The 14,240-nt window shown below is 47.5% G+C and overlaps 1 protein-coding gene across 1 annotated transcript in view; it reads left to right on the top strand.

The window, feature by feature from the left end:
- The window catches only part of LOC147309281 (phospholipid phosphatase-related protein type 4-like), a 78,000-nt gene that overhangs the window by 26,408 nt on the left and 37,352 nt on the right, over nt 1-14,240 (top strand). The window contains exon 3 of the mRNA XM_086270707.1: nt 12,102-12,231. Within this exon, the coding sequence (XP_086126833.1) occupies nt 12,102-12,231 (130 nt within the window). The remainder of the gene's footprint in view (nt 1-12,101; nt 12,232-14,240) is intronic.

Below are 14,240 nucleotides of genomic sequence, written 5' to 3'. Positions count from 1 at the left end.
ATATCAGCCACCTCCTCTATCTGCCGGTGGTACATACCGTGCAGGGGCCTGTCCTTCCATGATGGTTCCTCGTCTCCCTCCTCTTTCTTGGGTTTCTGCTGCCTGAGGTATTCACTGAGCACTCGGTCAGTTGGGGCCATCTTCCCAATGTATTCTTGGATGTTCGTTGTCTCATCCTGGACTGTGGTGCTGACACTCACCAGTCCCCAGCCCCCTTCCTTCCACTTAGCGTACAGCCTCAGGGTGCTGGACTTGGGGTGAAACCCTCCATGCATGGTAAGGAGCTTTCTTGTCTTTATGTCAGTGGCTTCTATCTCCTCCTTTGGCCAGCCTATTACCCCAGCAGGGTACCTGATCACGGGCAGGGCGTACGTGTTGATGGCCCGGATCTTGTTCTTACCATTCAGCTGACTCCTCAGGACTTGCCTGACCCTCTGCAGGTACTTGGTGGTTGCAGCTTTTCTAGCGGCCTCTTCATGGTTCCCATTCGCCTGCGGGATCCCCAGGTACTTGTAACTGTCCTCTATGTCTGCAATGTTGCCTTCTGGTAGTTCAATCCCCTCAGTTCTGACTACCTTCCCTCTCTTTGTTACCATCCGACTACACTTCTCCAGTCCGAATGACATTCCAATGTCATTGCTGTATAGCCTGGTAGTGTGGATCAGTGAATCGATGTCTCGTTCACTCTTGGCATACAGCTTGATGTCATCCATGTACAGGAGGTGGCTGACAACTGCTCCGTTCCGTAGTCGGTATCCGTAGCCAGTCTTGTTAATGATCTCACTGAGGGGGTTCAGGCCTATGCAGAACAGCAGTGGGGACAGAGCATCTCCTTGGTAGATCCCGCACTTGATGGTGACTTGTGCTATGGGCTTGGAGTTGGCCTCTAGTGTTGTACGCCACATCCCCATTGAGTTCCTGATGAAGGCTCTTAGGGTCCCATTGATCTTGTACAATTCTAGGCATTCCAGTATCCAGCTGTGGGGCATTGAGTCATAGGCCTTCTTGTAATCAATCCAGGCAGTGCACAGGTTGGTCAGTCTGGTCTTGCAGTCTCGGCTGACTGTTCTGTCTACCAGTAGCTGGTGTTTTGCGCCTCTGGTATTCTTGCCAATCCCTTTCTGTGTCCCGCTAATGTATTGACCCATGTGCCTGTTCATCTTAGCCGATATGATGCCTGACAGGAGCTTCCATGTAGTACTGAGGCAGGTTATTGGTCGGTAGTTGGAGGGGACCGGTCCCTTCTTGGGGTCCTTGGGGATCAGGACCGTCCGACCTTCGGTTAGCCATTCCGGGTGTCTCTCGTTAACTAGCAGCTGGTTCATTTGTGCTGCCAGACGCTCGTGGAGTGCAGTCAGCTTCTTTAGCCAGTAGGCGTGAACCATGTCGGGCCCTGGTGCTGTCCAACTCTTCATACTGGAGACCCTTTCTTGGATATCTGCCACTGTGATGGTTACTGGACCCTGTTCAGGGAGGTCGCTGTGGTCTGCCCTCAGATCCACTAGCCACTGAGCATTGCCGTTATGGCAATTTAATGAAATTTGCAGATTGTCTCGGTGGAGTTTAATAAACTCAGCCGTCTGCTCCTTGCTATCTAAAATATAACAGGACCATCCATCCATCCATCCATCTTCTTCCGCTTTATCCGAGGCTGGGTCGCGGGGGCAGCAGCCTAAGCAAAATAACAGGACACTGGAGTAAATTCTCGACCATCTGTTTAATCTGTTTTCTGACGTTTGTGAAAACTATAGCAAATAAAACACTGAAAAAATAGAATAGAATAGAATTCAACTTTATTGTCATTGCACATGTCACAAGTACAAGTCAACGAAATGCAGCAAAAAAGCCAAACAATAAGTTATCTAAGTGACTTCTATATCATGTTTAACCTGAGTAGCGAGGGTTTGAAAACGATGTGCCAGGAGTTCGCTGTTCTCCCCGGCTCTAGTGCCCCTCGAGCTCCCGGTCAGCTATCGAGTTGGTGGGTAACAGACCTCTCTGAAAACGTCTGAGCACTTTTACAAATATGTGATGTCTTGAAAAACCGAACAGATATTTGAGGTTTACACAGCTACATTCTCGCCTGAAAATATGTTAAAAGTTTATTTTGTGACCCGGAAAGAGTAATAAGAGTAATATTAAAACTAAGTAGCTTCCGCCATTGTTGGAAACTGGAAATGGCTGGGTCGTGCTAAGAATTCTGGGATATGGTGGGCCACGAAGGATACACCCATCCTTCAAATCTGGGGAGAAGGAGGACGCATTTGTCAACCGCATTTCGAGGATTCTTCGAATTTGGACAGGCTTTGTCGCGTCGCTGTAATGTAATCGGCCTACAAATGCGGCCTCAGGAGGATGCAGCCGTTTCAGTCCGTTACTACACTCTTAAATTCTACTACTTATTCCTGCGTCTTTCAGATCTTACAAAGCTTCAAATGACGCGTCGACTATTAAATTAGTCGACGCTATTGATTTTGATAGTCGACGTAATCGTGACTAGTCGGCTAATCATGGCAGCCCTACTTCGAACCAGTTTTTATAGAGAATTCGTTCTCGGTTCTTTAAAAGCTTCAAGCTTTAAAAGCTTGAAAATAAAAGTTCAAAATGTCAAGTAAAAGAAGTTAAAGGCTGTTATGGATTTGTGATTTGTTCTTTTGGATTGAAGAGCTTTCCATTCTTTTTTCTTTTTTTTGTATTTGTTAATCTTATGTTTTGTATTTCTCTAGTGAATCGGAGTTTGTAATTTCTAAATCTTTGGTTCTTGTTTTGTTACATTAGTTCCCTTTTGTGCAGTTCCCTTTCCAATTTGTTCCTAGTCTTGTCTCTGTGTCTTGTCATCAGCGTCTCCAGTTGTAATCCAGTCTTCCTGTTTTCGTTTCTCCGTGTTAAGTTCACTTCTCAGTCGAGGTCTCAGTTTTTGTCATTTCCTGTTTTACTTTGATAGTCTCTTATCCTGTTTGCATTGTGTTCTTTTTTTTTTTTTGCTTCCTTTTTCTCATTAGTCCATTGTTAGTGTCAACTGTGAGCTGTTCTCTTGTTATCCTCTGTGTGTTTATGTTGTCTCAGGGTTCCCTTTGTTGGGTTCTCACTCCACGCTGTGTCCCTCTTCCCATGTGCATGTGATTCCTGCGTGATCCCCGTTGCGATCCACGCGGGATCCCCGTTGCGATCGACACGGGATCCACGTTGCGATCCCCGTTGCGATCCACGCGGGATCCCCGTTGCGATCGACACGGGATCCCCGTTGCGATCGACACGGGATCCATGTTGCGATCCCCGTTGCGATCCCCGTGGGATCCCAGTTGCGATCCCCGTTGCGATCCACGCGGGATCCCCGTTGCGATCGACACGGGATCCATGTTGCGATCCACGCGGGATCCCTGTTGCGATCCCCGCTGCGATCCACGCGGGATCCCTGTTGCGATCCCCGCTGCGATCCACGCGGGATCCCTGTTGCGATCCCCGTTGCGATCCACGCGGGATCCCTGTTGCGATCCCCGCTGTGATCCACGTGGGATCCATGTTGCCTCATTTGAGGTCAGGCTTCCTAGTTTCTGTTTTGTGGTATCGCAGGAAATTAGTTGGTTATATAAATATATGAGTATGCATAATAGTTATTATTCATAGATACCTGCATCCTAAGTTCCTGTTATTCATCTGAAAGAAACAGAATGAGTGTGTCGTTACAATGGTAATGCCAGGAGAGGCAGTATTGGTTCTGTGTTACATTTATGTTGTAAGAAAGTGGAAGAAGAGAGTGCCCTGTGGGACGCAGTAAAATGGACACTGATGTTCTGTACATGTACTGAAAAGAAGGTTCAGTAAACAAGTTGCAACGATTCTCCGGTGTAAGGCTCAGTTATTTTATTTTTGTTTTGCAACATCCTTTTGGCGACGAGGACGTTTAGGGGGAAGGAGTTTGGGGCAACCGGACTGAAAGAAAAGAGAAGAAGAAAAAAAGTGATGGAGTCGGCTACAGGTTTGGCTAGCTTTTCAAAGAATGCAAAAGTTTTCGGCTGGAAATAGAAGGCAGTAACCTCGAAGCGGAAATGGCTACAATTGGCACGCTAGTAGAGTTCGATCCAAAGAATCAGACGTGGGATGAGTATGCGGAAATACTCGATCAGTTTTTCGCAGCTAACGAGATCGACGATGCAGAGAAACAAAGAGCGATATTAATAAGTGTTGTCGGAGCAGCGACGTACAGCTTCTCAGCCTGGCCAAGCCCAAAGACAAAACCTTCCAAGAGCTGGTGCTTCTGATGAAAAATCACTTCGATCCGAAGCCCAGTGAAATTGTGCAAAGGTATAAGTTCGACTCTTGCTCCCGCAAGCCGAATGAAACCGTCATGGAATATGTAGCGGAGCTGCGTCGCCTGGCGCAGGATTGTAACTATGGCAACACGTTACAACAGATGTTGAGAGATAGGATCGTCTGCGGAATTAAGGATGACCGAATTCAGAGATGTCTCTTGTCAGAAATAGATCTCACTTTTGACAAGGCTCTGTCAATTGCAGTAGCCATGGAGACTGCAAATAAAAATGCACAGGATCTGCAGACCTCAGGGGCGTCAGCAAAATGTTTCAGTCTCACCAGAGGACAATAGGAGAGTCGTACCTTTAAAGGAGAAAGTAAAGAGTGTTATCGTTGCAAAGAAACCAAGCACACAGCAGCAGACTGTAAGTACAAACAAGAAAAATGTCATGCCTGATGTCAAAGTGGGACACATAGCTAGAGCTTGTAGAAGCAAGACTAAACTGAACCAGAAAAAGTATGGATCGACATATGTAAAGAAAGAAAAAAAGCAGAGTTCACACTACAGTACTCACAATGTGGGCGAGAAACATGAAAGATGACTCTTTCATGTTGAACTGTGTCAAGTGCAGTCAAGGGCACAAAAGAAAACTGTTCAAGTTAGGGCGTGGCAGTGTGGTACACTTGAGAAGAGTAGACCCCTACACTGTGGATATGCAAATTGATGGAACAAAGGTGAACTTTGAAATTGACACTGGATGTTGCCTAACAGTCATGAACGAAGCAACATTCAGAGAAACAGGGAAAGACAGCAAGTCCCCCAGCCTGCAGCCCATCAAAATCAAGCTGGAAACTTATACAGGGGATCCTGTTAAGGTGATTGGTGCAACACGAGTCAGCGTCAAATACAAGCAGCAGAAAAAATATCTGCCCCCGGTGGTGGTCGAAGGCGACGGCCCCAGCTTGCTAGGTCGAGTTTGGCTTGAGGAAATGAAATTGGACTGAAGTGAAGTGAAAAACAGTCGTAACAACAGAAAGCTGCACCGAGTCAAAACAACAGAAAAAACACTTCAGCAAGTGTTAAGTCAGTCAGTGTGGCAAGATGGCGCCAGTGTTCACGGCAAGCCGTCTCCTGCGCTGTTGTTTGTTGTTTATCGTCTTCTCTCTATGTGCTGCCCTGATGTCTGCACATTACTTTTTTTTTTGTTTCCCGTTTGGATCTTTTGCATCAGAATTGTTGTCTTAAGGCCCAGAAAGATGCCAAGCGGATTTATTTTACCAAGTGGATCATCATGGCCTTGCCATATTGGTCCATTTGATTGACCTTTATTATAATTATGAATTTATTTTATTTTCGGTTGCTACAAACGGGACAGACATGACTGGGGGATAGGACAGGGAGAGAGAATGAAAGAAAGAGAGGGAGAGAGAGAAAACCAAAGGGCAGAAGAGACGGTGAGAAGGGGGGGAAGAAAGAAAGAAAAACAAACAAAACACCTGGATCACCTGTATGGAGAAAAAAAAACAGAAGAGAAAACAAACAAAAAAAGAGCAACATAATAAAAACAGCACCATCACAATAAACTAGCTAGCAGTAGATAACAGTAGATACTAAATATTAAACAATATTGTGCAGCACGCAAGATAGACAGCGCACAATGTGCTTTGAGGCAGCAGCCAAGAAAGGTGTAGTCCGCGTCTGTGAACACCCGTGTGTACACCTGTGTGCATACCTGTGTGGATCAGCATGCTTGTATTCCAAAGGTTTCTCCATGTAACGATCTGCTAGGGAGTGTGGGGGGGCCACAGCCCCGTCCTCCAGGGTATGAAGCAGGTATGGAGGAGATCCAGGCCCCAGAGTACAAGGACCCGAGGAGGACCACCAAAGGGGGGGGGGGGAACCATGCCACCCTCCTGGGAAGAGCTGAGTAGAGCCCCAAACGAGAGGTCACCCCGCAGCTACGGAGCAGAGGCCAGAGGGGGTTGCAGTGGCGTGCCCGCAGGCTCGGCCGGTAGCCAGCTGTGCCAGAGAGGACCGAGCTTCAGGCCCAGAGGCCAGAGGGCATCCCACCCCCCGGAAGGAGCCCAGCCAGGCCACAGGCGCCCGGCCCCGCCAATCGGCCACCAGGAGTGAGCCGGTACATACAAGAGCGCCTAGCCCCAGGCGACAAGGACCACCAATGCACCAACGTCTGAGGGCATCAGCCACCGGCAGGGAGTGTGGTGAGGGGAGATAGGCCTCCGTACTTTAGAGGGCCTGAGATGTACCCAGAGAGGTTGAGTCTAAGACCCAACCTGACATATAGACACAGACGAACAGGCGCACGCAGACACAAATGTGCATTCCCACCCCATATGCACAACCAAGTACTCGGCACTCACCCCACGTGTAGACAGACACAAATAGACACTGCACAGACAGTCACACTCCCCAAACATACTCTATATCCCAGGTCCAGGTAACCCCGCCCTCAGAGGGGCAAGCCGCACCTAGACCCAGGAGATGTAACCCTTCTCTCTGGGGTGGAGGCAAGCGGACCACCTCCTTATCTGCAGTAGCAGGGAGGCCCCGCATCCCAGACCCCAGTCTGACGGCCAGCACCTCCTCCCAGCCCCCCAGCCCTGACGGCTAACAGAACCAGTGTGAGTGAAGACCTCAAACCTCCCTACGCCCGCTCATATGTAGTGTTGCTGTGTGCTGTTCTAAAGTGCATTTAAAACTCAGGAGAGCATGGTACTAGCTTCCTCTCAGAGAGCAGCCCGGCTCCTCCCGAAAACCCTCAGTGTCTAAATGCAATTAAAATTGAGGGTAGGGTTGGAGTACACCGACCATCCTCTGGATGCTGTAAAACGTGCCCATCCCCAAGGCCCTATATGTATGTGTTATGTGAGAGTGATGTGGATGTCTAGGTTGCAGAATAAAATTGAGGCACAGGCGGCCAGAAGGGGACAGAGGGGGAGTGCCTCCCCTGCACCCTGGTGACATACCTGCACCCCAAGCCCTGCGTGTGTGAGTGGGTGTGGTAGAGCGGGAATAGGGAGGCAGCTGAGGATGGGGAGGGAAGAAAGGGAGGGGCAAGCGGCCCCTCCCTGGGGCCAGCTCCCCCACTGACCCCAGTAGGCACCCCCACACTCTGGAACCCACCAGGGCAAGGGGGCCCAGGCCCATCCGGACCGGGGCCCGCAGCAGCAGCACCGCCCAGCCCCACAGAGTCCGGGGCAGGCCACTCGACTCCACCCCAGAGAAAACTGCACCCACCCTATCATCCAATCATCTCCCAAACTACACAAGACAATAGACACACAGGTTGAGTTCATTCTCCACCTCTTCTATATCTCTCCCCCCACCTGCAGAATGAGCTCCTGTAGTGAGGAGACCACCTGCAAAGATATAACAACCTCCCCACCAGTTAGAGAGCCCCCTAGTAGGGCCGATGCACCAGAGGTCCCCTGCACTGGGGCTGAGCCCCCCTGCACCCACCCGCCCACTGCTCCGGCGACACAACAGCCAGGACCCAAGCTCCCAAGGCCCGGCCAGCACCCCAGACCGGGGGGCGGAGCACTCCCAGACCCCCAAGCCTCCACGCCCGTCCCGGACCCTCCCAGGGGCAGCCAGGCTACCAGGCCAGTAACCAACGTCCTCCAGCACAGACCCTCCCCCATCTCAGCTGTAGGCAGCCACAAGGAAAGCACCATCTAAGAGCCCCCAGAGCTCCTAACCAGGCCATGGCCACATCCCCCGGGTTAGGCCCTCTAGGGAAACATCCCTAGGGACTCCCCAGATGCCCTAAGGCCGTCCCTACCCCCATATCAACCACAATAGCGAAGGCAGTACCAAACCATGATCCCCCACCCCCACTAGGTGATGAAGCCGATCAAAGGAGCCCAAAGGGATTGATCAAATGTGATGGCAGATGTTGTATCAAGACTAATGTGATCTATTAGATGGTTTCTATATTGGTTAGAATTAAGATTATTTTTATTTTTCCAGTTAATGAGGACCATTTTCTTGGTAATGCATAGGGCCGTAAAGACAACGTGGGCTGTGTTTATTTCTGCAGTGACCTCATCCAAGTTGCCCAGCAAGCATACTAAAGGGGAGGCTGGAATGTTACATTTCAGACACTTTGATAAGTCTTCACATATCTCACGCTCCACGTGAGTTACCTATGATCGCCAAACTCTTTTGAATCTCTGGCCTTTGGACTACCAGACACAAGATTTTAAATGGAGACCTGAGAATCCTCCTCCGCTTTCGAAGGACTTTCCTGATTACCTCCGCCACTTACCATCTACCTTCTCTCAAAGGAAACGTTCACGGAGATGGGGTAAACGTGGCGGCATCCGTGTTCGTATCAAGGCCTTTTTAAAGTCCTATGTTGCAACAAATGATTGCTATTCTATAAACATCTTGTCATCTATTCATCTAAATGAATAGTGGTATTGTAAAGCGCTTTGGGTGTATTGAAAAGCGCTATATAAATCCAATCCATTATTATTATTATTATTATTCCTGCCCTCCGGGACCATGCTAACTTCAGACTGTTCTGTCATCGCTGGATTCGCCCTGTTGGCCCTTATGGTTACCTGGATCTCCCAGCTGATCCTCCGCCCGCTTGGTGCTGGGTGCAGTCCTCCAGAGGAGGTGCGAATCTTGGCAACCTTCGCCTGCTGCGGCGTTTTCCTACCAGTAACAGTGTGACCACTCTCCGTATGGTCTTACTAAATACAAGGTCATTGACGAATTTTTTTTAATTTTTTTTATTGTTTTTTATTTTAAATGATATTCTATCGTCGGGACTGGATTTCTTATTCCTGACGGAAACTTGGCTTCGCCCCGGCGAACTTTTTCCCTTCTCGGAGCTGCTCCTACCTGACTATGCTTTTATTAGCTCACCCCGGACCACTGGAAGAGGTGGAGGGCTAGCTTCAGTTTTTAAAAACAAACTTCGATGTCGGCAGCTGCCACCTGTTCTGTACCCCAGTTTTGAGGTGCAGTTATTGGAAGTGAACTGCGTCCCCTCCATCCTCTGCGCTGTGGTGTATCGTCCCCCGAAACTTATCAAGGATTTTCTTCCAGAATTTGCTGATCTGCTGGGGAGCCTTGTGCTACGTTATGACTGTATACTAATTGTCGGTGACTTCAACATTCATGTTTGCTGTGAGGACAGTTCGCTAGCTAAGGATTTCCTCGCTCTTATTAGCACCCTCAATCTCACCCAGTGGGTAAGTGAACCAACTCACACTAAAGGTCATATACTTGATTTGGTCTTATGGTCTGGATATTTGCATCACGGACATAGAGGACTTTGGGATTTCAGATCACTTTCCGGTTTTGTTTAATACTGTAGTGAGCGATGTGGATTTGAACAGTGATGGTCCTGTGCGGCAAACGTGCACGATTAACTCCCAGTCAATCGCCTACTTCATTAATGCTTTCCTTGACTCTCCCCTCTCTGCTGCTAACTGTAATGGGGTTTTATCAGCGGATGAGCTTGCTAACCTCTTTTATACTACATGCACTGACATTCTTAACTCTGTGGCACCTCTGAGGATTAAACAACCCTGGCTAAATTATACTACTCGCGCCCTCAGGCGTGAAGGTTGTCGTGCTGAAAGAAAATGGAGGAAAGGCAAACTCCACGTCTCTTTGGACATCCTCCATAATTGTTTATCTAAGTATCAAAAGTCTGTTAAAATCTGCCTTTTTGTCTAGCATTATTATGACTAATAGCCACAACCCCGAGCCCTTTTTAATACTTTTAACTCTGTGATAAACCCTTGCACTATCACTTATAGGGACGCCTCCCCTGCTCTTTGTGATAAATTTTTAAAGTATTTCTCTGATAAAATCTCAGCTCTAACGGCTTCTCATCCATCTCATTCATCATCAGTTTTAGACCCAGTTCCAGCCTCTGAATGCTTGACTGTCTTCCAACAGTTTGAGCCAGTGTCTTATTCTGCTTTAAAAGATACAATTGATCATCTCAAAATCTCTGGTTCCCCGCATGATGTGGCTGGAGTCCCCATGGTCCAGAATCCATGTGGACTATGCAGGGCCTTTCCTCGGGGAGATGTTTCTAATCATTGTGGATGCTCATTCCAAGTGGATGGACATTTACCCTGTGAAATCCTCTACATTACAGGTAACTATAGAGAAACTGCGCCAGAGTTTCAGTGTGTTTGGACTACCTAAAATGTTAGTTTCAGACAATGGAACATGTTTCACAAGTGCTGAATTTGAGTCATTCATGAAGCAGAATGGAATTGACCATGTGAGATCAGCACCTTTCCACCCTTCTTCAAATGGGCTGGCTGAGAGGGCGGTCCAGACCTTTAAGGAGGGGATGAAGAAAGTCAAAGGTGATACCTTGCAAACCAGACTGTCCCGATTTCTGATGATGTCACGGAGACTCAGATCAGTTTTGGACTTTCTCATGTCTGATGTGAAAACAAAAGTGCAGCACAAACAATTGAAACAGAAAGAAAATCATGACACCAAGAAAAGACTGAGAAGTTTCACACCAGGAGACAAGGTCTTCATCAGAAACTACTCCTATGGCCCGAAGTGGATTCCCGCAGTCATTGTGAGAGCATCGGGTCCAGTGTCTTACATTGTTACCATTGGATCAGGTCAAACTGTGAAGCGGCACATCAATTAGGTGAGAGCAAGAGTGGCTGACACTGTTCCCAGTACACCGGACAGGGAGGTGGAGCCATTGCATGACAAAGAATCAGTGCCTGAGTGCTGCTTGCCATCAGAGTTGGACACATCGCCACAACCTCCGGCAACGGAGTTGCCTTATGCTCCGGAGACTCCGGCCCCCGGAGACTCCTTAATGACACCAGTGTTGTGACGTTCCCAGAGAGAGAGAGACTTTAAAGGACTTTGTTAGGTAGAGTGAGATCTTCCAGGAATAGAGCAACAATGCGCTCTGATCTCACAGGAAGGACGTACCTTCCTAGTTATTAAAAAAAAAAGAAAAAGGAAAAAGAAACATTGAAACATATGTACAGTTGTATGGTTACCTTAATTACGTGTTGATTGCTTGTTAAGCATTCTTTACATAAGCAGTTATTTTGTAAGTCCAGGGAGTTGTTGACTTAAGGGGGGAGGAGATGTGGTATCGCAGGAAATTAGTTGGTTATATATGAGTATGCATAATAGTTATTATTCATAGATACCTACATCCTATGTTCCTGTTATTCATCTGAAAGAAACAGAATGAGTGTGTCGTTACAATGGTAATGCCAGGAGAGGCAGTATTGGTTCTGTGTTACATTTATGTTGTAAGAAAGAGGAAGAAGAGAGTGTTCTGTAGGAGGCACTAAAATGGACACTGATGTTCTGTACATGTACTGAAAAGAAGGTTCAGTAAACAAGTTGCAACGATACTCCGGTGTAAGGCTCAGTTATTTTATTTTTGTTTTTGAAGATGCAACATGTCTTGTCAGGATTATTTTCGATTATGTGTTTGTTTGTTTTGGATTGCTCAGCAATAAAGCTGTTTTGAGTTTTACTTTTTGCCTTTGAAGTCCTGCATTTGTGGACCAACACAGCCAACGTGACGGCGTCAGCAAAACTACTGAGTCGTTATTACTAATATGTAGTTCTCATTTATCAAAGAAGCAATGTGTTATTGCGTGTGCAACTTAGTTTCACTTAAAGTCTAAGTCCACTTTCAAGTTTGGCTAAGGTTTAACCAAATTTTATGTTCTTCTTCATTTATTCTCCAGATTTTTCACTTGTAAGTAAATAATATATAAATGCCCTCAGCACATCAGAGAAACTTTCAGATCACAAAAAAATCTGCTTTGCCAACACTCTTTGATTTCTTTGTGTATAGATTCTGATAGGAGAAGCGATCCTGTACTGCTATCTGTCCAGGAAGTCATCAGCCAGTCAGACTGAGGCCAACATCAATGCTGCAGGCTGCAATTTCAACTCCTACATTCGCAGGGCTGTACGCTTCATAGGTAGGAGGACATATTCACTGATTATATGTATCATTTACTTGCTCCAACAAGAACCGAAACACTAATAGATTGAAAAGCAACTGCAAAAAGAACCACTAACTTTGATATGTGGAACAGAAAGGAGGTTCTCTCAGCTGCTCCTTAATAATGAGTCATCACAGCGGAGCACTCCACAGTTTTTTGTTTAGCTTAATTTTATGCAAGATACACTTCCTTAACCAAAAAGTTTATATTTTTATACTGCATGGTTACTTGAAATCAGCCATTGAGATATTTGACGTTGGTATGCATTCCACAGTGTGTTGTTGCCAAAAGATGTATTAACTTCAGGGGCATATATATAGAACATTATGTTATCACAGCCAAGGCCAAGGACGCTTCTCTAATCTATATACACCTGTGTGTAATATACACAAAAAATTCCCCGCTTGCCCCCGGTTAATCCTTCAGGCTCGGGTCCTCTACCAGAGGCCTGGGAGCTTGAGGGTCCTGCGCAGTATCTTAGCTGTTCCCAGGACTGTGCTCTTCTGGACAGAGATCTCCGATGTTGTTCCCGGGATCTGCTGGAGCCACTCGCCTAGCTTGGGAGTCACCGCACCTAGTGCTCCGATTACCACGGGGACCACCGTTACCTTCACCCTCCACATCCTCTCGAGCTCTTCTCTGAGCCCTTGGTATTTCTCCAGCTTCTCGTGTTCCTTCTTCCTGATATTGCTGTCATTCGGAACTGCTACATCGATCACTACGGCCGTCTTCTTCTGTTTGTCTACCACTATGTCCGGTTGGTTAGCCACCACCATTTTGTCTGTATCTGGAAGTCCCACAGGATCTTAGCTCGGTCATTCTCCACCACCCTTGGGGGCATCTCCCACTTTGACCTCGGGACTTCCAGGTTATACTCGGCACAGATGTTCCTGTACACTATGCCGGCCACTTGGTTATGGCGTTCCATGTATGCCTTGCCTGCTAGCATCTTGCACCCTGCTGTTATGTGCTGGATTGTCTCTGGGGCATCTTTACACAGCCTGCACCTGGGGTCTTGCCTGGTGTGATAGACCCCAGCCTCTATGGATCTTGTGCTCAGAGCTTGTTCTTGTGCTGCCATGATTAGTGCCTCTGTGCTGTCTTTCAGTCCAGCTTTGTCCAGCCACTGGTAGGATTTCTGGATATCAGCCACCTCCTCTATCTGCCGGTGGTACATACTGTGCAGGGGCCTGTCCTTCCATGATGGTTCCTCCTCTTTCTTGGGTTTCTGGTGCCTGAGGTATTCACTGTCAGTTGGGGCCATCTTCCTGATGTATTCGTGGATGTTCGTTATCTCATCCTGGACATCCCCGGCCCCCTTCCTTCTGCTTAGCGTACAGCCTCAGGATGCTGGACTCGGGGTGAAACCCTCCATGCATGGTAAGGAGCTGGGTGCTTCGACTTATGAAAATTTTGACTTACGAAAGACCCTCTGGAACAAATTAATTTCGTAAGTCAGGGTTCCACTGTATATGGTATCACTCTATCAAACAAGAGGACAGCCGCATGTAACTATGATGATGTTTGCTAGTTCACCTTACATGCATTAATGTAATAACGTGGTTAGCCTACTCAACGTAAATTACACACGAACAACATTAAGCTACTCACGCAGAGAAGAACGGCTGCTGCTGCATCATCATCCTCATCATTTCTGCTACACTGGCAGGGCGGGGCCAGAACTCTCCTCTTCGGGTTTTTGGGAGAGGTTGCTATCTCCGGGTCCGATAACAGGCACCACACCCGATGTAGATGTGCTCGGTGTGAGGTCTCGCAGCAAGCTATCAAATACGGTGCATTTCTCGGCTTTTAAAAAACGCTATGCGTCACCAGGTGTTTCATCAGATTTGAGGTTTTACAGTGACTTGCAAAAGTATTGGGCCCCTTGAACTTTCCCACATTTTGTCACATTACAGCCACAAACATGAATCAATGTTATTGGAATTCCAGGTTAAAGACCAACACAAAGTGGTGCACACGTGAGA

The sequence above is a fragment of the Aulonocara sp. 'chitande type north' Nkhata Bay genome, linkage group LG18, assembly GCF_057382095.1.
Source record: "Aulonocara sp. 'chitande type north' Nkhata Bay isolate Kocher_YH1m ecotype deep benthic linkage group LG18, A_spYH_male_GT1.1, whole genome shotgun sequence".
Classification (NCBI taxonomy): domain Eukaryota; kingdom Metazoa; phylum Chordata; class Actinopteri; order Cichliformes; family Cichlidae; genus Aulonocara; species Aulonocara sp. 'chitande type north' Nkhata Bay.
This window is presented reverse-complemented; position numbering and strand designations above follow the sequence as displayed.